General features: G+C 50.5%; 1 protein-coding gene and 1 long non-coding RNA gene across 2 annotated transcripts; both read right to left on the reverse strand.

Annotated features, from left to right (window-relative positions):
- Window positions 1-2,056: 2,056 nt before the first annotated feature.
- On the reverse strand, window positions 2,057-4,135 carry vgf (VGF nerve growth factor inducible). Its single transcript, XM_030088365.1, has one exon. It carries the CDS (start codon window positions 4,133-4,135, stop codon window positions 2,057-2,059), a length of 2,079 nt encoding a protein of 692 aa, XP_029944225.1.
- Window positions 4,136-9,351: 5,216 nt separating this feature from the next.
- LOC115384862 (uncharacterized) lies at window positions 9,352-15,318 on the reverse strand. Its single transcript, XR_003930969.1, has 3 exons — window positions 15,195-15,318; window positions 14,356-14,631; window positions 9,352-9,409 (listed from the first exon to the last, which is right to left on the reverse strand). It is a non-coding gene; the product is annotated as an uncharacterized LOC115384862 (long non-coding RNA).
- Window positions 15,319-21,737: the final 6,419 nt, after the last annotated feature.

Consider the following 21,737-nt stretch of genomic DNA (forward strand, 5'->3'; position numbering starts at 1 on the left):
CTGGGGTTTGCTCATCCCTTAGCAACAGAAGGCTGCGAAGGTCAACAACAGCAACAAAGCAGAGGGCAACATCTGCTCCCGTTTCATCTGTAGAGACAGACAACAGGTCGAGGGAAGAGACGCGATCAGGAGACAATCTCAGGCTCTCCGATTTGTTGTTGTTGTCGTCAGATGCAAGCGAGGAGGAATTCTGTTTGAACATGAGGAGTATTTCATGTGCTCATCTGCTCCCGTTACGGAGCCGAAGCCCACGACCAACACACCTTCACATCAGCCTGCAGAGTGCTACACAAACTAGTTTGATGCAAACCATCCCTTCCTGTTTAGGTGAGATTTATTCCAAGGTCCAGAGATCATAAATATAAAATGGGCGGGATTCTCCGACCAGAGCGAGAGCGTGCCTGCACCACGGCGCTCTCCTCTCAAGACCCTGGCTGTGAAAGAATGCCATGCGGCGTTTGGTCGGGTTTGGCGCCATAGCAACAAGGTAATTGAAGTTATGCAAAAGGATGAGTCATCTGAGCCATTACAGTGGAGTTAGCGTGGCTCTTTGTGTGGAACGGGTTTTCAGTGCATTATGTCCCAGTTTACCGAGCTTTGGTCTCATCCTCCCAAACCAACGGCGTTCTGTAGAAATCAGACGGCGTCAGACCGCATTCGCTTTACAGGATGACATGGATGCAGGGAGAGGTTGAGAGTGAGGCCGGTCACATGATCACACCTCTGGTCTGAATGAGACGAGGTCTGCTGATACATGACATGGACAGAAGTATGTGGACACCCTGGATTTAGAGGACGGCTCTGGTCCTTCAGACGACGGGAAGAGCGACCAGCTCTCCCACTGACTGCTTCTTTAATTCTTAACTAATTAATGCAATAATGCTTTCCTAAATGTGTCTGGGATGTTGTTTCCATTTTCCACAGATTATAGCAGCTGGGTCAAACATATGGCCCGAGGACCAGAAGCAGCGCACCAGATGGTTTAATTCAAGAATGACTTTACACAGTGTGAAATCTACAAAAGAACAAAAGAACAGTGTGAAAGGACTGTTGAATGACGCTTTGCTGTAAGGGTGACCTGTTAGCCTGCGAGCTAATCAGCATCAGCATGAATCTCTAGATCTTCACCAGACACACTTCAACGCAATATCTTCCATCTTTAAAGGCAGTCAGATTAAAAGAGAGAGCAAATAGACAGCACAGTTACAGAGAACTGGAAACATGAAAAGGTTTTTCAAAAATTTCAGCTTGTTTTGTTAAGCAAAGCAGGGTAGGACCTGGTCAGGACCTGGACGGGAGACCACGGGGAGCCTGGGTGGTGTCCACATGCTTCTGACCATTTGAGTCAAACTCCTCCGCCTGAGAGACTCTCACTCATGTCCTTCCCGTGTCGGCAGTCAAACCCTCGCATGCGACTTGTCTGGTTCTCTCTACATGTACAGGAACCAGGAAGTGTCAGCGCCCTCCTCTGTCGGCATCGTTGAATGTCCAAACGGAGAATGTTGTCACGGAGAGGCTGAAGCGTGATCAGATCTCCGTCACGCCGTTTCCCTCCTTCACAGGGCCGTGGACGTGGAGATCTGAGTCAGACTGTTCCTCTGTTATGTCTTCGCCCAGATGACACACAACCAAACAGGAAAATAAATAAATAACTAAATAAAATAAAATCTATGAACCAAAATTAAAATCAACAAAAACAGTGGCTTGTAAAGTTTAGATTTTTTTTCTCCACATTTTGTCACATTCGGTCGGTTTTTACTGGGATTCTGTGAGACAGACCAACACAATGTGCTGCCTAATTATGGCGTGGAAGGAAAATGTTGCACGATTTCACTTTTCCTTTCTTTTTTTAATAAATTAAAAACTGAAAACTGGAGCACATATCATAAAATCCCAATAAACTGCTCATGCTGGCTGTAATGTGACAAATTGTGGAAGAGTTCAAGTGGAATCGAAGCTTCGTGAGCCACTGCAAATGATGACAGAAACTCTCTGCTCTCCTCACAGTTCCCTCCTCCAGTCATTCCCATCGTGCCCCCCTCCTGCACCCCCCCCTTCAGTCAGTGATCTGCGGTCTGTTCATGAGGAGCTGCTGGATGTACTTCTCCAGATCCTCCCGGCTGCTGCTGCTGTCCGCCTGCCTTCCAGACAACAAGTAATCCCTGTTCCTGGCCAGGGAGGGGTAGTAAAACGGCCTGTGCTGAGGGGGGAGCGCAGGCACTCTGGAGGGGGGGCGTGGTTTGGGGAGGGGCTGAAATGTCCGGGGATACAGGGGGAGGGGGTAGAAGGACTTCGGCTGGAGGCCGCTGGGGGGCTTCCTGAGCCGGGGCTGGACCCAGCCCTGGTAGCGTCTTTTCGGGGGGAAGCCGTAAGCGTCGCCCACAGACTTCCCCAAGAAGCTCCCGGCAGACAGAGCAGGCTGAGGAGGGTAGTACTGAGGTTCAGCCCGGGGGGGCGGGGAGTAGTAGACGGGGTAGAACGGGTAGGGCCTCCTCGGGTAGAAAGCAGGGTACGGGTAGGGGTAAAAGGGGTAACCGTTCCAGAACGGGGTGGGGGATTTGGGCCGGAGGTCCTTCTGAACTGAGAAATGCTTGTGAGGTTTGGACCAGAGGTCGTTGCTGGAGCTCAGAGGCTTATCGAGGCGGCTCCACTGATCCTCTGGTTCAGCCGGCAGTCTCTCCTGGAACCAAGACTTAAGGAGTTTGACGGCTGGAAATGGTTGCCTGGAAACAGGGAGGCTGTTCTGATTGGCTGGAGCCTGGGGAGCAGAGGAGAAGGTGGAGGGCAGGGGGGGCAGGGGTCGCTGCCAGCGCGGCGCCGCGTCGGGCGGGACGTCTTTCTTCTTCTTCTTCTCCACGTCGCTGATGATGTCCACCACGTCGTCGGCAGGCAGGTGGAGCTTGCTGGAGATCTCGATCAGCTTGTCGATGGTCTGCGGGTCCAGGTCGTCCTCCTCGGTGGCCTCCTGCTGCTCGTCCGACCGCTTGTCCTCCATGGCGTTGGACAGAGACGCGCCGTCCTTCCTGCCGCCGTGGTTCTGCTTGACCATGTAGCGCAGCAGCATGTCGGAGGCGATGTCGGCCAGCTTCTCCTCCTCCAGCTTGGCTCTCTGGGCCTCGGCCGCCTGCCTCCTCATCTCCTCCTGCTCTGCTTTGGCCCGGACCTCCTCTTCTTCTGGACTCAGCTCCTCCTCCTCCTCCTCCTCCTCCTCCTCAGGTTGCGCCTCCTCCATGTCCGCCTGCTGTGAGGGAGGCGGGGCCTGAACTGCATTGCTGCCGTCACGATCATCCTCAAAGTCATCCATGAAGTTTCCTCCTTTGAAGAGTGGGAAGTGCAGCGCCTTCTGAGTCTCCTCCTGCCACTTCAGCTTCTTCCTGGACGCTTCGCCGGCCTTGCTGACGGGGTTGATGTCGTTGTGGCTGCTGTAGCCCCGGCTCTCCCTCTGGCCGGGCTCCGGATCTCCTTCCCTCTTGGTGGCGGTGTTCAGCCGGGGAAACTCCTTCATCATGGTCTCCAGACTCTTCAGCTCCTCGGGGTTCAGCTGCTCCTCCTCCTCCTCCTCCTGCACGTCCTCGCCGGTGCTGCGTTGTTCCGGCGGGTTCTGGGCCGTCTGGCTGATGGTGCGACTGGTCACCTTCTCGGTCATCCTCTCCTCTTCTTCCAGAGCTTTCTTGCGCTCCTCCTCCTCGTCTCCGTGAGCAGCCATCAGCAGCTCCAGCTCCTGCCTGCCGTCCCTGTCCCGCTCTGATCTCGCCATGGAGTCTACCTCCCTGTATGCTTCCTGCTCCTCTGCCCCCTCCTTCATCCCCTCATGCTCCTCTTCCTCCCTCCTGCTCTCAACCTGTGAGCGATTCAGTGCCTCCAGTAAAACAGCAGCCAGTTGTTTTGGATCCACGTCTTTAAAGAGCTCTTCTTCTTCTTCTTCTTCTTCCTGGGCTTGTCCCCGGCTGACCGGCCGGCCCCCCTCGTACCTCCTCTCCGTGTTCCCCGGCAGCCTGGCAGGAGAATCTGTGTGGAGGGCGTCCACCTCTCCGGAGGGACGGAGAGGGTCTGGAGCGGCCAGCAGGACGGAGGCTGCCGTCAGGAGGACTGTCAGGACTGAGCGGGCACTTGAGGCATGGTGGGAGGCAGACATGGCCGCTCTAACGGGCCCTGCAGTGTGCAGGGGGGTGGACAACACCTGCGAGACACAGAGACAGGACGGAGAGTCAAAGTTATAGCTCCTCAGGTTGTTCCTCTGGACTGGAACGCTGGAGGACGTGGACCTGCTAGGATCCTGATCACTTTTCAAAGAAATGTTGGGTGGAGCTTTCAGCCACGCAAAGATAAAACCACCCGATTGAATGTGACCCCAGGAGCTGGGCCTGCCTACCACGAGACAGGTGGAGCTGTGGCTGGTGTTCTCACCACACAGGCAGTAGACGGTGTCTTCAAACACCTTCCAGGCATTTCATTTCATTTTTTACCCCAAATATTTCTTCTAAAGAATTTGGAGGTAAAATACAACAATTATGTTCACGTGATCTCTTTCCACCCTCTCACCTCCAAACAGAAGACCAGGAACTCTACACCTTCTGTAAAAATTCTCCTCTGAGTCTGGTTCTACAGAAAGTCTGGTGAGGAGTTTTTTCTTTCCTTTATCTTCCTGTTAATAGTTTTATCTCTCTTTAAAGGTCCTGTGTAATGACTTTGATGTATTTGAAGCTTTATAAATACAACAGAAAATAAAGCGAATTCTCTGAATTCTGCCTTCATTCTTCATTCTCAGTGTAATCTCTGAAATATTCTTTCTATTTTTAGCGTAAGTTGAAAAAAGCCAGTATTATGATCTGTAAACCAGGATTCAGGTTTTTCTCCCCTGGAACTCTTGGACTGTGATGGATGGTTTCCCTGCTCCAGATCTGCACCGCCACACCAGCCTGCTGCTGCTGCTGCGTGACGCCACGCCACTCCGCTGCAGGTGGGTTCTCACCCAACCACACCAGTTGTAAAGCTTAAAAACACTCCTCCAGACGCAGGGCGAGATTTAAAAACACAGATTAAATCTTCATGAAAACTTAGTGTTTTTTCAGAGTAGGTAACCTCCCATGATCCTGCAGCGGACAGCAGCGTTGGAAGGTTAATGTGTAAACGTCTGATGCATGAAGCAGACCAAACACTGTCCTGCAGAGAGGAGAGGAGGCCGGTGGCAGCACCACAGCAGAGACAGCTTCCAGCTTCCCTGAAGCTCTCTGCACACGTTCATCTGTCATCCTCACTGCCTCGCTTCTGCACAACGGTCTCCTGGGAACAACGGCAACCCTGAGCCTGACTGAACTCACTCCAGGTATTTCTGGTGGAATGACTCATGATGATGATGATGATGATGATAATGGTGATGATGATGGCAGTGAATGAGAACTGTGAAGAAACGCACTAAAGCCAGGAGGGGTGGTATGTCGGGTGGGGGTGGGGGGTACTGTCCCCCATAAACAAAGAGATGTGGTCAGTCCGGGTAACAATGCAGTCACTCGAGCAGAAAACACTCTTTAAAAAGCTGCTGGTTCTTCTCCACACCGGGAACTAGAGCTGAGCACGAGGAGCAGGAGGCCAGCGGGGACCACGTCCTCCCCGGTCTGCGCTCACGGAGCCGTCTGAGGTCTGAGAGGAGGGACATTACTTGTAGCTGAGCGGGGGATTCCTCTTCCGCTGCTCGTCACGTCACGGCGCCTGCCGGGGGTCGTTCCCGGAGCCCTCCGCCCGCTGCTCCCGCTGCTCCCGCTGCTCCGGCTGCTCCGGGTGTGAGGCGCCCGCTGGGTGCAGCTCCCGGCTCCGTCACAGCGCTCCTCTCCGGGGACGGCTCTGCTGGCTCCCGTGTTTTCAGCACCGCGGACAGCGCCGCGGCTCTTATACCGCCACCCCTCACTGCGCACGTGACTGCTGCGTCAAGCGCTCCCATTGACGTCAGCGGGCTGCTTTCATTCATAAGATTCCTCCGCTCCCCCGCCCGCCCCCGCCCGCCCCCTCCCGCCCTGCTGGCTCGGACCAATTAGCTGCAGAGCTGGAGCTGCTGAATGAACCAGGCTGCAGAATGAAGCTCAGCTGGAGAATGAATTTGCACTTCATGGAGCCATTCCTCAGAGGCGGACCCTCCTCCCAGGAATGCTGCTGAGAGCATCTGACTCTGGACTTCATCCCTGCGAGGAGGACGAGGAGGAGAGGCCGGAGGGAGAGCCACATGAGAGCAGGAGTGCAGATCAGGACAGAGTGGGGCTCTGCAGCACAGACTCTCCAGTTTAGGCAAACAGAAAGCCTCTCTCTGCACGATGCAACTGTTGAAAAACGTCTCGTTTACAGAATTTCTACACGACTGTTTCATTTCACTGTGTTCAGAAATGAGACTCGATCTGCATTAAGTCAAAATAATAAGAATGTTTTGTGTGATTCAGATTTTTTGGGTCTTATCAGTCTGGTTCCGAACCCTAATATCTCCTTTCCAGTAAAAACGAATCTCTTTACGCTGAAAAAGACCTTTTTTCAATTGAAAAAAGATGAGTTTTGACTAGAAATGAGACATGTTGACCTGGGATGAATATTCCTGGTAACATTCTGAGTTCTTGCAGTTTCCACAAACACGTCTGTCTGGCACCATGCTGTGACTGCTGGGAGCAGCCGTCGTTCTTGGGGTTGTGGTTTGGTCGTGTCAGGAGTTAGCGCAGCTCCAGTTTTGAAAGTCTGGATGTGGAGTCACTCAGCCTTTCATGATGCTGCTCAGCTCGCTACACCTCTGAGGGGAACAGCTCTGATGGAGTTCAGCTTCATTTGGTGTCAGGAACTCGGAGCTCAGCTCACCACACTTTCACTGCTTTTCAGTCATTCTGCTGGAATCTTAGCTCGTAAGTCATGAAAATCAAAAATCCAGCAGAGATGGGTTTTTTCTTTTCTTCTTTTTTAATCTGTCCTGTGCTCGACAGATTTGTTTTTCTAAGAGAAGCCTAGAAGTGTAAAGCTCCTCTTGTTAACATGCTTTTTTTTTTTAATTTATCTGTTTATTTTGTTTATTTTAAGTGTTGATACATGAAATTCCTGGACCTGACAGGGGGACAGGAAGTGAAAGAAACAGAAAGTGAAAGACACAAACAAGTGAACAAGTGAACATACCCCGAGATCCAGGGCATCACCACCCCCCATCCTCCCACCACCCATTCCCCCACCCCCGACTCCCGCTCCCCTCCTCTTTACTCCCCCACCCCCAGTCACAACCACCTCCCTGCCCACAACCCCACCATCCCTAACCAACCCTACTCCCCCCCACCGCCCTCCCCCGCCCAGCCCTCCCACAACAGACACACAAACATACACTCACACACACTCATCACAGTCAGCCAACCCTAACCCAAGCACACTCACATTCCCGCGTCATCCATCCGTCATGTCCTGTGGGAGACCCCCCGGAAAAGCAAAGGAACACCGAACCCCACATCCAGGCCCCTCCACCACCCAGAACTGCCACAACCCCTCCCCCCCAACCCCCACCGCTGCAGACAGGTATGCACCCCCCCAGAGCCAGCAGCCCCCCAAACCACAGCCAGTCCAGACCCCAGGCCTGTGGGGAAACAACACCCCTCCCCCCCGTCACCACCACCAGAGGGGTGCAATCAAAACTGAGGGGCAGTAACCACACCGTGTCGCAAGTGAGGCCAGACGAGCAGTCCCGTCTTCCTGAACAGCCCCACCCCCGACACGGCATGTCAATCCCCCCAGATGTGTGTGTTGTATGTATTTGGTCGTGTTAGATGAGTAAGTGCAGTTAAGACTGAGAGGCGAGCCACTGAAGGGTGCAGTGATTGAGGCCACTTGGATGGCCTCCTCCATCCACCACACCCAACTTGATAGTGGGATCCAGGGATGTCATTGCACACCTGTCACTCAGGAGCCCCTGATGAAGGTCGAGGCCAGGAACGCCCGCCCACCCGCCCCCGCCCCCCATGATGGTTTTTTCTAATGACTACATTTCACAGGAGGATTTCTTCACAGTAATGTACAGTATGTCAGCAGTCATGTGTCACATGAACTTTTATGGAGTGAAAAGCTCAATTACAACTCAGTCATGTCAACAACAAAAGAAACAGCAAAGAATAAAACCCATTTTTAGTTTCATTTCTTGAGAGTTGACTTTTATTGTGACAGACCACAGACTGAACTGTTCCTGAATCACACTGCGTTTCCATCAAACTGGATGATTTCTGGTGATTCTGGCATCAAGCTGGACTTCCTGGATGACATGTCTCTCAATCGTTCATCCATGTGTGATTATTCCGCTGGTGCAGCAATGAATTACAATAAATACATCTTTTCCACGAGTTTCACAAGAATGAGGCTCCTCACCTGTGAGAGTTTCAATGTGGACCAACAAATGACTCCGTCGACTGAAACTTTTCCCGCGTTTCACAAGAACACGGCTTCTCACCCGTGTGAGCCGTTATGTGGTGCAACAAACTAATGTGTCGACTGAAACTTTTGCCACATGTTTCACAAGAATGAGGCTTCTCGCCCGTGTGAGTTCTCCTGTGGACCTTCAAATCACTCCGTCGACTGAACCTTTTGCCACATGTTTCACAAGGATGAGGCTTCTCACCTGTGTGAGTTCTCCTGTGGACCTTCAACTCACTCCATTGGCTGAAACTTTTGCCAAATGCCTCACAGTGATACGGCTTCTCACCTGTGTGGACTGATATGTGGCGCAACAAACTAGTCCGATGCCTGAAACTGTCGCCACAAGTTTCACAAGAATGAGGCTTCTCCCCTGTGTGAGTCCTCATATGAACCTTCAAATCACACCGTTGACTGAATCTTCTGCCACATGTTTCACAAAAATATGGCTTCTCACCTGTGTGAGTCCTCATGTGGCGCAACAAACTACTCTGATACCCAAAACTTTTCCCACATGTTTGACAAGAATACGGCTTCTCAACTGTGTGAGCTCTCTTGTGGACCGGTTGCCTGAAATGTTCGCCACGTGCTTCATAAAGGATCTCCTCAGCAGGGACCTTTGACTGATGTTTGTTATGGTCAGTTTCCTCACACCTTTCTTCACATTCAGCCTGCTTCTCAGAAACATGACAGACGTTCTCACTGTTTCTGTGAAACACCGTGAGTTTTTTCAGCTTCAAATGTGGAGCTGGTTCTGAGTCCATGTGTCTTTTCCCATGGTGGACTTCAGAGTCCTGAGAGAGGAACCACTCAGTCTCTGGTACTTCTTCTTCTTTGATGTGTGGAGGTTCTGGCTCTTCCTCTTCTTCCTTGATGTGTGGAGGCTCTGGTTCTTGTTCTCTGATGTGTGGAGGTTCTAGCTCATCCTGTTCTAGACAGCAGTGTGTTTCCTGTTTAAAGAGCTGCTCCTCCCTGCAGTCATGGTCCACTTGGAGCTCTGCAAGGAAACAAAAGCAGGAGATAAAAGATTCCATCCATTCATCAATTTTTTGCCGCTTATCCAGGACCAGGTCGTGGGGGCAGCAGTCTCAGCAGAGATGCCCAGACTTCCCTGTCCCCAGACACTTCCTCCAGCTCTTCCGGGAGGATCCCAAGGTGTTCCCAGGCCAGTCGTGAGACATGGTCTATGTCCAGCGTATCCTCGGTTTTATGGGGTCTCCTCCTGGTGGGACATGCCCGGAACACCCAGGAGGTTCCATCCTAAAGAGGTGCTGAGCCTCCTCAGCTGGTTCCTCTGGATGTGGAGGAATAGCAGCTCTATTCCGAGCTCCTCCCTGGTGACTGAGCTCCTCCCCCTGTCTCTAAGAGAGTCCAGCCCCCCTACGGAGGAAGCTCATTTCAGCCGCTTGTATCCGGGATCTTGTCCTTTTGGTCCTGACCCAAAGCTCATGACCATAGGTGAGGGTGGGAACGTAGATTGACTGGTAAATCGAGAGCTTCTCCTTTCGGCTCAGCTCCTTCTTCACCTCAATGGACCGATACAACGACTGATCACTGCAGCCGCTGCACCGATCCGCCTGTCAGTCTCACCTCCATCTTTCCCCCACTTTTGAACAAGACCCCAAGATACTTAAACTCCTCCACCTGGGCCACAGTCTCCACCGACCTGGAGAGGGCAGACCACCTTCTTCTGGTCGAGGACCATGGCCTCAGATTTGGAGGTGCTGGAGGTCCTCATCCCTGTTGCTTCACACTCTACTGCATATCGCCCCAGTGCATGATGGTCCAGGTTCCATGGAAATGAAATCCTGTGGTCCCCAAACCACTTAGAAATTCTGTCCATGAAGACTATGAATAGGGGTGGGCGATATGGCAAAAATGTCATATCACGATTTTGTTAAATTAATATCATGATCACGATTTTATCACAATTCTTTATTATATTGATTTTTCTAGACTAATTTGCAAGTTTGGCCATTTTTTTCCGCAATGTTAAACATATAAAATGTATAAAATGTATTTAAACATGTAAAACCCTAAAAGAAAAAAAAGACAATTTAAGTACTGAACAGCAATAGAGTGCACTTTTGCAACACAAAAACTGACCACACCAAATAGATTATTAAAAAGGGTCAACAAAAATGGAAACTTAGCTGGTTACCTCTTACAGGGCAACAATTTAGAACAAAAACAATTTAACTTTAATATCTATAACCTGAGTGAATAATTCAGCTGCTTGAGAATAATGTTTTGTTCAGAGATCTAAGCTTTTATCTCCTTTTAAAAATGAGGCAAAAGATAATGAACAATAAAGTACACTTTTGTAACACAAAAAACTAAACATATCAAATAGCTTTTTAGCAGTTTTAATGGGATAAAGTTTTAATAGTTGTGCTATATGACCACTAGAGGGCTCTGTCTCCATTGAAATACAGCCCCTCATCATCCCATTAAATCAAAGACGTTCCACTAGTGATCAGACTAAAGGTTCGTTTCAGCTGTTAACTTGATGGTTTGTTCACTAAGTGTCTTTTCACATTTCTGTGATTTGTTGTATATAAAATCCCTCATGCTAGCTTGTGAACTGCTAGCGGTAGCTCACTAGCTAGCATTAGCATCGGTGCTAGCTTCAGCGTCTCTCCCTCCAGCTTGTTGGGGTGTTTCTATGGCGGCTGATCTCTTGTAGATCCCGTACTGCTGCTGTAAACCAGCTCTGCCTGACCCAGCCTCCACCCAGCCTCCACCCAGCCTCCACCCAGCAGCAGCTCCAGGCAGAGAAGCTCCACAGCGCTCCGCTCGCTGTTAGCTGCCTTTGCGTCCCCGAACACAGCTCTGGCTGTGGCTGCGTTTTTTTTTTTTTATCATCGTTAATGTTGCTCCGCATGTATCTATCATGTATGTGGATAACTGCACTAGAGGGAATATTTAGTTGATATTATCTGAAGCTTTCAGGTAACATCATCACTCCAAAAAATACTATATAGGTATAGGTGAAAAAACGAGGAGAATGTGCCCTATGGATGATTAACGATCTTTCTGATTTATGAGATCGTCCTGACGTTATAATCCTCAACGATCTTACATCATCATATCGCACACCCGTAACTATGAACAGAACCGGTGACAAAGGGCAGCCCTGCTGGAGTCCAACATGCACCGGGAACAGGTCCGACTTACTGCCGGCAATGCGGACCAGACTCCTACTCCGGTCATACAGAGACCGGACGGCCTTTAACAAAGGACCGTATTCCCGGAGCCCCCTCCACAAGACACCACGAGGGACGCGGTCAAACGCCTTCTCCAAGTCCACAAAACACATGTGGACTGGTTGGGCGAACTCCCATGAACCCTCGAGCACCCTATGGAGGGTCTGGTCCAGTGTTCCGCAACCGGGACGAAAATAGCAGTGTTCCTCCTGAATCCGAGATTCGACTATTGGTGGAATCCTCCTCTCCAGGACCCTGGAATAGACTTTCCCAGGGAGGATGAGGAGTGTGATCCCCCTATAGTTGGAGCACATCCTCCGGTCCCCCTTTTTAAACAGGGACCACCACCCCGGTCTGCCAATCCAGAGGTTCTGTCCCCGACCGCCACTCGATGTTGCAGAAACGAGTCAACCAAGACAGTCCCTGCACATCCAGAGACTTAGGGTACTCAGGGCGAATCTCGTCCACCCCCGGTGCCTTGCCACCGAGGAGCTTACCAACCACCTGGGTGACTTCAGCTTGGGTGATGGACGAGTCCACCTCTGAGACCTCAGTCCTGCTCTAAGACCTCAGTCCACCTCTGAGACCTCAGCCTCTGCTTCCTCTACAGAAGACACGGCGACGGGATAGAGGAGGTCCTCGAAGTATTCCTTCCACCGTCCAACAATATCCCCAGTTGAGGTCAGCAGCTCCTCCTCCACTGTAAACAGTGTTGGCGGAGACCTGCTTTCCCCTCCTGAGGTGCCGGACGGTTTGCCAGAATTTCTTGGAGGCCGACCGGTAGTCTTCCTCCATGGCCTCCTGAACTCCTCCCAGACCCCAGTTTTTGCCTCCACAACCACTCGGGCTGCAGTTCGCTTGGCCTGCCGGTTCCTGTCAGCTGCTTCTGGAGTCCCATGAGCCACCAGGGCTCGATATGACTCCTTCTGCAGCTGGACGGCAGCCCTTACTTCCTGTCTCCACCACCGGGTTCGGGGGTTGCCGCCAAAACAGGCACCGGAGACCTTATGACCACAGCTCTGAGCAGCTGCTTCGACAATGGAGGTGGAGAACAGGGTCCACTGGACTCAATGTCCCCAGCCTCCCTCGGGACATGAGAGAAGCTCTCCCGGAGGTGGGAGTTGAAAACCCTGCTGACAGAGGGTTCCGCCAGACGTTCCCAGCAGACCCTCACAACACGTTTGGGTCTGCCAAGTCTGTCCGGGTTCCTCCTCCGCCAGCGAATCCAACTCACCACCAGGTGGAGATCGGTCGACAGCTCTGCTCCTCTTCACCCGAGTGTCCAAAACACGAGGTCAGAGGTCAGATGACACAACAACAAAGTCGATCATCAACCTCCGACCTAGGGTGTCCTGGTGCCAAGTGCACTTATGGACACCCCTGTGCTCGAACATGGTGTTTGTTATGGACAAACTGTGACTAGCACAGAAGTCCAACAACAGGACACCACTCGGGTTCAGATGGGGGAGGCCGTGCGATCCAATCACCCCCTTCCAGGTCTCACTGTCGCTGCCCACGTGGGCGTTGAAGTCCCCCAGTAGAACAATGGAGTCCCCATATGGACCACTGTCCAGCTCCCCTCCCAGGGCCGGGTACTCTGCACTGCTGTTCGGCCAGTAAGCCGAGACAACAGTGAGGCACCTGTCCCCGACCCAGAGATGCGACCCTCTGGTTCACTGGGGTGAACTCCAACACATGGCGGCTGAGCTGTGGGGCTATAAGCAAACCCACACCAGCCCGCCGCCTCTCACCGCGGGCAACGCCAGAGAAGTGGAGAGTCCAGCCCGAGATAACAGATGATCTTATTACCACAAGAACGAGGCTTCTCACACCAGTGAGAAGCCTCGTTCTTGTGATTGGCAACATTAACTCCACAGTCCACCTTAAAGCTTGTGTCCGGAGTTTCTGTTCATTTCCAATGTATGTATCATTTTTTAACAGAGCTTAAATGTGTTAGTCTGATTCGATACATTAATATATTAGCATAAAGCAATATAAAAATGTATTTCTGAGCTCCGCCTTCGTCTCATAGACCCCCATGCTATCCGAAAAAGCGCCGGTCAGCTTCAGCCAATAGTGTTCGAGCTTCCGCTTTGTCATGCTGTCAATCAAGTGTGCGCACAGCCAGAGAGCACGGCCGCTCGCCCAGGCAGAGGAGAGTTAGCTCCGCAGCAGCCGCCGCGCTCACCTCGGATATATCCACTGTCTGCTGAACATCCACCGTAAACAGCTGAACATGGAGGATGCTGTAGGACTCAGAGGCTCTCAGTTTCACCCGACAGGTAATGCGCGTGCACAATTAAAGGGGCGTGGCTTGGTCGCTCATGAAAGCAGAGGGAGGGTGGAACCTCGAGACGTTGGATTAAAAAAAACTCTCTCTTTCAAAACTAAGGACACGAGATTTAACAAAACGGTAACTTCAACAGTCAAACTGAAAACTTTCATTCAAAATTGAAAAGCACAGTCCAGTCCCACCGTTTCTTACTGATCGTCTCCAGCTGCTGAGTGATGACTTATCTGGATGAAGTGTTTTCAGGCGGTGCAGTCACTCACCTGCAACATTCTGCTACCTGTTCACTCCACCAGGTGGAGGGATAATGAGACGTCCTGCTTTGACATGTTGTCAGGAAATGCCTCTTCACAAAACAACATCAACCTCCACACTTCACTGGGCAGACCAGTGAGGGCAAAGGTCATCTGGGTTCCATCCAGCACGTCTGCTCACAGCTCTCCATACCTGCTCTGTGGAGCTGGATGTGAGGATTCCAGTTGATCTGCAGCATTCTGCGCTGAGCAGCCATCTCCTCCTCGTACTGAAGCACAGCTTGTTGAAACAGGGTGAATATGTCCTCAGCAGCAGCAGTCAGTCTCTGGCTGCTCCAGTCTCTCACAGAGTGGTGGGAATGGTCTCCTCCATCAGGAACAGGCTGCTCTTTAATGTGTGGAGCTTCATGTTCCTCCTGCTCCACGCCGGAGCTGCTCTTCTGCTTCCCCATGTGCTGCTGTGGCCTCTCTGGAGGGAGAGCAGACAGAAGGCCCTGATGTGATGGATGTGAAGGTGTCACAGTGATGGCTGGATGAAACAGGACAGCACACACTGAAATACGGTACAATCATTCAATCACAACAAAGCCTGCCCTGCTCAGTGAAACTGACAGGACCTGTGGGCTTTAAAGGACCACTGGAAAACTGTCTGGATGCTGCAGGACTTTCTCTCAGCTCTCAAACCTTCATGCAAACTTTCCAACATGAGATGTTTCACACTTTTTTCCGAGCAACACCTGAACGCATCATTACTCTAAGCGTTTCCTGAAAAGTCTGGATTATAAAGTGAAGAGTAAAATCTGCACAAACGCGTGTTAGCTCCGAGTGAGAGTAAATAAATCACTTCTGAAGCTTTCTGAAGCTCAGACTGAGTGCAAATAAATCACTTCCTCCGTTTCCCGTGTTTCCGTTTTCCGTTCCTTCACTGTGAACCAGAACTGCAGCTGCAGCCTCGTTTCTGTCTGCAAACTTTAAAACAATGAACCATCCTCCACCACACACATTCATGTCTTCATCCTCACGGTTCATCACCTGCTGTGAGGAGCTGGACTGGATGTTTCCAGTGGATTTGCAGCAGTTTTCTCTGTCGGTCAATCTCCTGCTGGAGCTGGACGGTAGTTTGTAGGAAGGCGGTGAATATCTCTGCAGCAGCGAGTCGCTGCTGGATAAACTCTCTCAGAGCCTGAACTGGACTCATTCTGTCCTCTGAGAGACGCTGCAGCACCGCCGCCATCGCTTCTTCTTCTCTCACTGACCTGGAGGCTCACACACAGCGGTCAGCTCCAGCCCGACTCCTGCTGGACACAGGGGGAACTGCAGCTCAGCCATTGGAGCTCCATGAACGTTTAAAGTTTATTGATGGAACGCCCCTTGAGATGTAGCATCTCGTTTTCGAGGGGATCCATAAACACATACATATCTAACACAATTCACAATAACATACATAAATGCACACATTTTTACACACACACACACACACACACACACACACACACACACACACACACACACACACACACACACACACACACACACACACACACACACACACACACACACACACACAGGACAGACATGCTCCTTTGTCCCCTCACCCCCCAGTCCTCCATGAATTCAAAAACAGGTGATACATCATTGACGGAAGTTCAAAGGGAAAAAAAAAACAGAAACAAACAAACAAACAAAAACAAAACAAAACAAAAAAAAACTAAAAACATCAGCAGGAAGCTTTAAGGTGTGAAAATAATAAGGACTGGAATAGAGCCAAACATGTTACACCGGATAGAGTGGATAGAGGTAACTCTTCCAGTCAGATGGAGCCCTGCACTGGAAGGCTCTGCGACCGAGCTCTTTGTTTGTACGTGGAGCAGTGAAAGTAAGACTGAGTGCTTCTTAAAGAATATACAGAAGTTACTGGAACCAAAAACTGTTTAAGATACAGAGGACAGTAAGAATAAATACATTTGAAAATGAATAGTGTCCAGTGATACTGTCGCCTTTCATATGGTTGCAACCAGTTCAGCTTCTCAAACAAAATACAGCGATGAGTTCTAAAAGGACATCTGAGTATGAATCGACAGAGAGAGTTGAAGAGAACATTTAAAGGTTTGAGATACAAGTCATGAGCGTTTTGATAGATTGTGTCAGCATAATCAACAACAGGGAGGACAAGTTGAGTCATTATTTGCTTCCTGACTTCTTGTGTAAAACAGTTTGCAGACCGAAAAAGAGGAGTTAAAGTAGCACATGTTCGTCTGATGATGTAATCTACATGAGGTTTGAAGCAGAGTTCAGGATCAAACCAAAGTCCAAGACATTTAGCAGAGTCAACGTTTTGGACAGTTGAACCATTACTAAATGCAGTATGTAGGTTAGGAGATGTAAGTAAGTTATAGTGAGAACCAAAAAGCATGCAGCACGATTTCTTCAAATTCAGCTTTAGTTTATTATTTTGAAGCCAGTTTTGAATCAGATTAAAATCTGCTTGCAGCTGAATCTGCAGTTGTGTGAGATCGGAATTAGCATTATAAAGCACTGTATCGTCAGCACACAAATTTATTGAGCAGTTCTGTGTAATTTGCGGGAGATCATTTATGAAGATAGAAAAAGTAGAGGACCAAGGGTGGAACCTTGAGGTACCCCATTTTCAACTGTGCATTTCTCAGATTGAACACCATCAAAACGAACATACTGTTTCCTATTGTGAAGATCAGAGCTGAACCATAAAACTGCCTCTTTATTCAGGCCTGCTGCATAAAGTTTGTCAAGAAGCAAGTAATGGTCAACTGAATCAAAAGCTTTGGACAGATCTAAAAACATGGATCCCACAAGTTGACCCTGGTCAATGGAGGAGAAGAAGTCATTGGAAAATTTTAGCAAAGCTGTAGTTGTTGAGTATCCAGCTCTAAAGCCAGACTGTCCTGGTGATAAAACATGATGTGCATTAAGGTACTGATATAGTTGATTGAATATAATTTTCTCAAAAACCTTGGCAACAGCACATATAATAGAAACTGGACGATAATTGTTTAAGTCAGTCGGATCACCTCCTTTGCAGACAGGAGTAACTCTCGCGGTCTTCCATATTGAAGGAAATGAGCAGGTGTTTATGGACAGATTAAACAGATCAGCTCGTGGAAACATTGACACATGTGCAGCCATTTTCAGAAACTTTGCATCAAGACCGTCAGGGCCCGCACTACTATTAGTTTTTAATCCACATGGTGCATTAAAAACATCTGAAGGGTTATATTTCGAAAAGAAAAGGAGGGTCCAGTACGTGGTTCGGTGGTAAAGCCCCTGAGAGAACAGGAGGATTATTGGAGACACTGCTAATGTTAGAGAAGGGTTGATTAAAAGCTTGTGAAATGATAACAGGATCAAACGTAGGTTCATTATTCACAATGAGCTGCTGAGTTTTACTTTTAGACTTGTGAAGAAGTTGATCCAACTGGTGCCAAAATTGTTTTGGGTTGTTTACATTTTGAGAGAAGCTGTCTTCATAAAAATTTGATTTTGCATTCCTTGTTTGTGTTTTACTCTGATTTCTAAGTAATTTGTAATATTCCCAATCAGAAGGATCATTTGAGGATCGAAACTTAGCCCGAGCTTGATCTCTTTTTCTGAAGAGATCAAGCAATGTGGAGTCAATCCAGGGCAGATGTCTGCCTTTCACACGATGAGTTTTTAGAGGAGCATGTTTATTGATTATTATGGATACTTCAGAGAAAAACTAGTTCCATGCATCTTCCACATATGGTATAAGTTGAAATTCATCCCAATCAATATTTACTAGATCGTTAACTAATTGCTCATTGTTAATATTTTTGATTTGTCTAAATGTTATACATTTAGGAGCAGCTTTTGGCAATTTTATTTTCCATGAAATGAACAAGTCCTTCTTTTCCTCTTTTTTGATTTTTTTTAAACAACTATCTATTTAATGACCATAATCTGTCAGACATCAAGTCATTAAAATGATAGAAAAAGCCTGGAATTTCTCATCAGTTGTACATTTTCCAGATGTTTGAAATAATTTTGGGAATCATCACAACTTGGTTACAGTTTGAAACAGATGAAGAACCTAAAGTTTAAACTCCCCAAAAAATTCATTACAAAAAGAATGGTGGTTGGTGGCTCTGCCAGCAGCCCAGCGCCACAGCGTGCGGCGCTGCCAGTCTGAGCCTGCAGAGCTGCAGCGGCCGCCGGGTGGCGGCGGTACAGGAGCCTGTTGGTACCCCATCCATTAACGGAACACGATGCGTCCCAGACATTTCTGCGCATGTGTCAACTCCCCGCACATGCACAGAAGCAGGCATGTTTTACGATCCCCTTTATATATTTTTTTTAATTTCTTTTTATGCACGCACACACACACACACACTTTTACTTATATAGTTGTGAGGACACTCATTGACTTAATGCATTTCCTAGCCCCTAACATCAAAAATAAAGGCCTAACCCAGACCCTAAACCTGACCTAAACCTAATGTAACCCTAAACCAAAAAAAAAAAAGGTCTGTCGTAAAGTGAGGACAGTTCCATTGCTCTTCAGCATCGTTCGTGTGATTGAGGTGTCGTTTCACTGTCCTGCAAGGACTAAGTACAAAACAGTTCGTTCTTCAAATGCCTATATATTACTGCAAAAAAATAAATAAATAAAAGAAGAGAGCCCCTCTGAGCCTGAGGCCGCCCAGATTGCCCACATGGTAGATCCGGGCCAGGCAGCCCCTCCGGAGCTGCTCTCTGCAGCTGGATGAAGCTCAAGAGCTGCTCTCTGGAGCTGCTCTTCATAATTCAGGTTTCATGCAGTGGCCGCTCGGTGGAAAACATTGCAGGTGGGGCGGTGCTCTCTGATCCGGGACTCCCTGAACTCTTTTCTCCTCTGGCGCGTTACTGTACGGACGGATTAACCCGGGTGTTTCAGTTCAGTCAACTCGGTTCACTCTTAAAGCACAAACTGCAAACTGCTCACAGGTAACTTCTCAGGTGAACTCAGAGCTGCTGCCTGTCACTGCAGCGCCCCCTTGTGGCACAAATATCTCATCATTCCAGTTCAAGAATCAAACTCCCAGAAAGGAGTGTAAAGAGGATTACACACAACACGAAACCACATCTTACTAACCTGCAGTGGATCAGAACATCATGATGAAGATCAACGTTACCAGTGTGAGCACAACTACTAACCATTTAGATTGTTCAAATAGCAGATCAAGAAACACGCCATCGGCGAGAACTTCCACATTTGAGTGAACAACAAAAAAGTGTGTGTTTGTGTGTGTACCTGGCATCTTATTCGTACAGGTCCGATGAGGCCCGGAGGGACGAGTCTTCCCGGACCTGCTGCCGGTTCCGACGTCTGGACGGTCCAGGACGGACGAGGACATGTCTCAACAGAACACCACAAGGCCGCCATTTGCTTCAAACCTTTTATTTCTTTAAAAATGACATTCAAACATTGAGTCCCTTTCAGTGTTACCTGCAGAACATGAACACAGATTCACGCTAGCGTCTACGTTCCTACACTAGAGCGCTCTCCATGCACCGGCTCTTCCGGCCCTACGAGCAAACCGACATTCACCAGGAGAGTTCAGATGGAACAGCTCCGTCACATCAACGCGTCGATACAAATCACCGATTCAGGTTCAGAATTGCATATGATAAGCTGATTGACAGAAGACAGAAGATCAGTCCAGGCAATAAATAAAATTTCACCCGATTCCAAACAAACGTTTCACAAAATATTGAGGAACAGACGCCCTGCTGGGTGCAGGAGCAGGAGCAGAGGTCACGACCCGGCCTCAGGACGCCAGCACGGCCTCCCTACTGTCCAAATCTAACCTGCCGGAGGTCAAAACACCTTCTGGACTCCGGAGCAGACCCGAGGACGTCCCGGAGAGGACGGATCTGCCGGCTGCCGCCGAGCAGAGGCATCAGAGGGAGCAGGCCGGGAGCAGGGGTTCCTGACTCATTCCAGAAAGCTGCCATCTGCTTGTCTCACACACACACACACACACACACACACACACACACGTCCAACGCACAAAGACCGTCTGCACTGGGAACAGCAAGAAGCATGAGAGGCCAACCCGCTGAGACATGGGGACTGATGACTGGACGTCGTGAGGATGGGAGAGGGTGAACCCGGGACCTGGCTCAGAGGGAAGCACTCAGCTCGTCATCAGACCCCCGAGATCAAGATCCCACCTGGGGTCCAGGTGGGGGAGGAGCCGGAGCCGGTCTCACTTCCACACCGTCGGTCTGAGCTGAGGCCAGACAGCAGCCTCACACAGGCCCATGAATCCCAGTGGTTCCCAGCCTGAGGCCCGGGACCCCCACGCTGTGACACAGCTCAGGTTACTGCTGCTGGGGAGAGACGAGAGGCAGACCCGCCCAGTCTGTGGAAACCTGATCGGACCGCAGCAGGCAGGTCTGAAAACCCCGGTCACGTCACCGCAGGTCTGCACAGAGCGGAGGTTAAAACCTGCCTCAAGGGGGCGCCAGAGGGCACAGGCTCACCCCCAGCAGCAGACTCACTTCCTGGACGGCCTGCTCTCCTTGAACTCTGCAGCTTTCAGCCGTTTCCACCGACTCACGCTGAGGCCGAGTTCCAGCTGATCTGTCGGGGCTGAAGGGTCCGCCTGGTCCAGAACCGGGATACTCCTCATGGTGGAGTGACAGGCGGACTGGGAGGGACTGGGAGGGACTGGGGGGGACTGGGAGGGCCTGGGAGGGGCTTGGAGGGACTGGGAGGGACTGGGAGGGCCTGGGAGGGACTGGGAGGGACTGGGGGGGACTGGGAGGGACTGGGAGGGACTGGGAGGGCCTGGGAGGGCCTGGGAGGGACTGGGGGGGACTGGGGGGGACTGGGGGGGACTGGGAGGGCCTGGGAGGGACTGGGGGGGACTGGGGGGGACTGGGAGGGACTGGGAGGGACTGGGGGGGACTGGGAGGGCCTGGGGGGGACTGGGAGGGCCTGGGAGGGCCTGGGAGGGACTGGGGGGGACTGGGAGGGACTGGGAGGGACTGGGAGGGACTGGGGGGGACTGGGAGGGCCTGGGAGGGACTGGGAGGGACGGGTCCTGCTCTGGCAGCACCAAGCAGAAGCTGATCTTCAGGACAGTCTGGAGGCTCAGAGCGAAGATGTGGATTTGTGAAGTGCTGCTGGTGCACCGATTCTTTGCAGGATCAGTCCTGCACCACCTCCACGTCTCCGGAGCGTCTCCAAACACGGAGCTCTGGACGCCACAGGACAGAGTCTCAGGAGCCGCCCTCCAGCTGGGGAGGAGTCCAGACGTCTGCTGAAGACTGGGTCCCAGAGGAGAAAGAGCACTGTTATTCAGACGGATGAGACACAGTGTAGCGCCCCCCACTGGACAACCAAGCAACAGCAGCTCCATCAGCCGGTGCCGGGGGTCAGAGGTCAGATGGGAGCCTGCAGGCTGTGTGTCTGGCTCAGCTGTGAGCAGGAGGGCATTCAGGCTTTCCCTTTATCTGTCAGCAGGTGGCGCTAAAGCGGCTCCACGTTTTCATCTCTCCACCTTCAGAGGAGTGGCAGGGGGAGGAGTCAGGAGG

Source organism: Salarias fasciatus, chromosome 3 (assembly GCF_902148845.1).
Source record: "Salarias fasciatus chromosome 3, fSalaFa1.1, whole genome shotgun sequence".
Classification (NCBI taxonomy): domain Eukaryota; kingdom Metazoa; phylum Chordata; class Actinopteri; order Blenniiformes; family Blenniidae; genus Salarias; species Salarias fasciatus.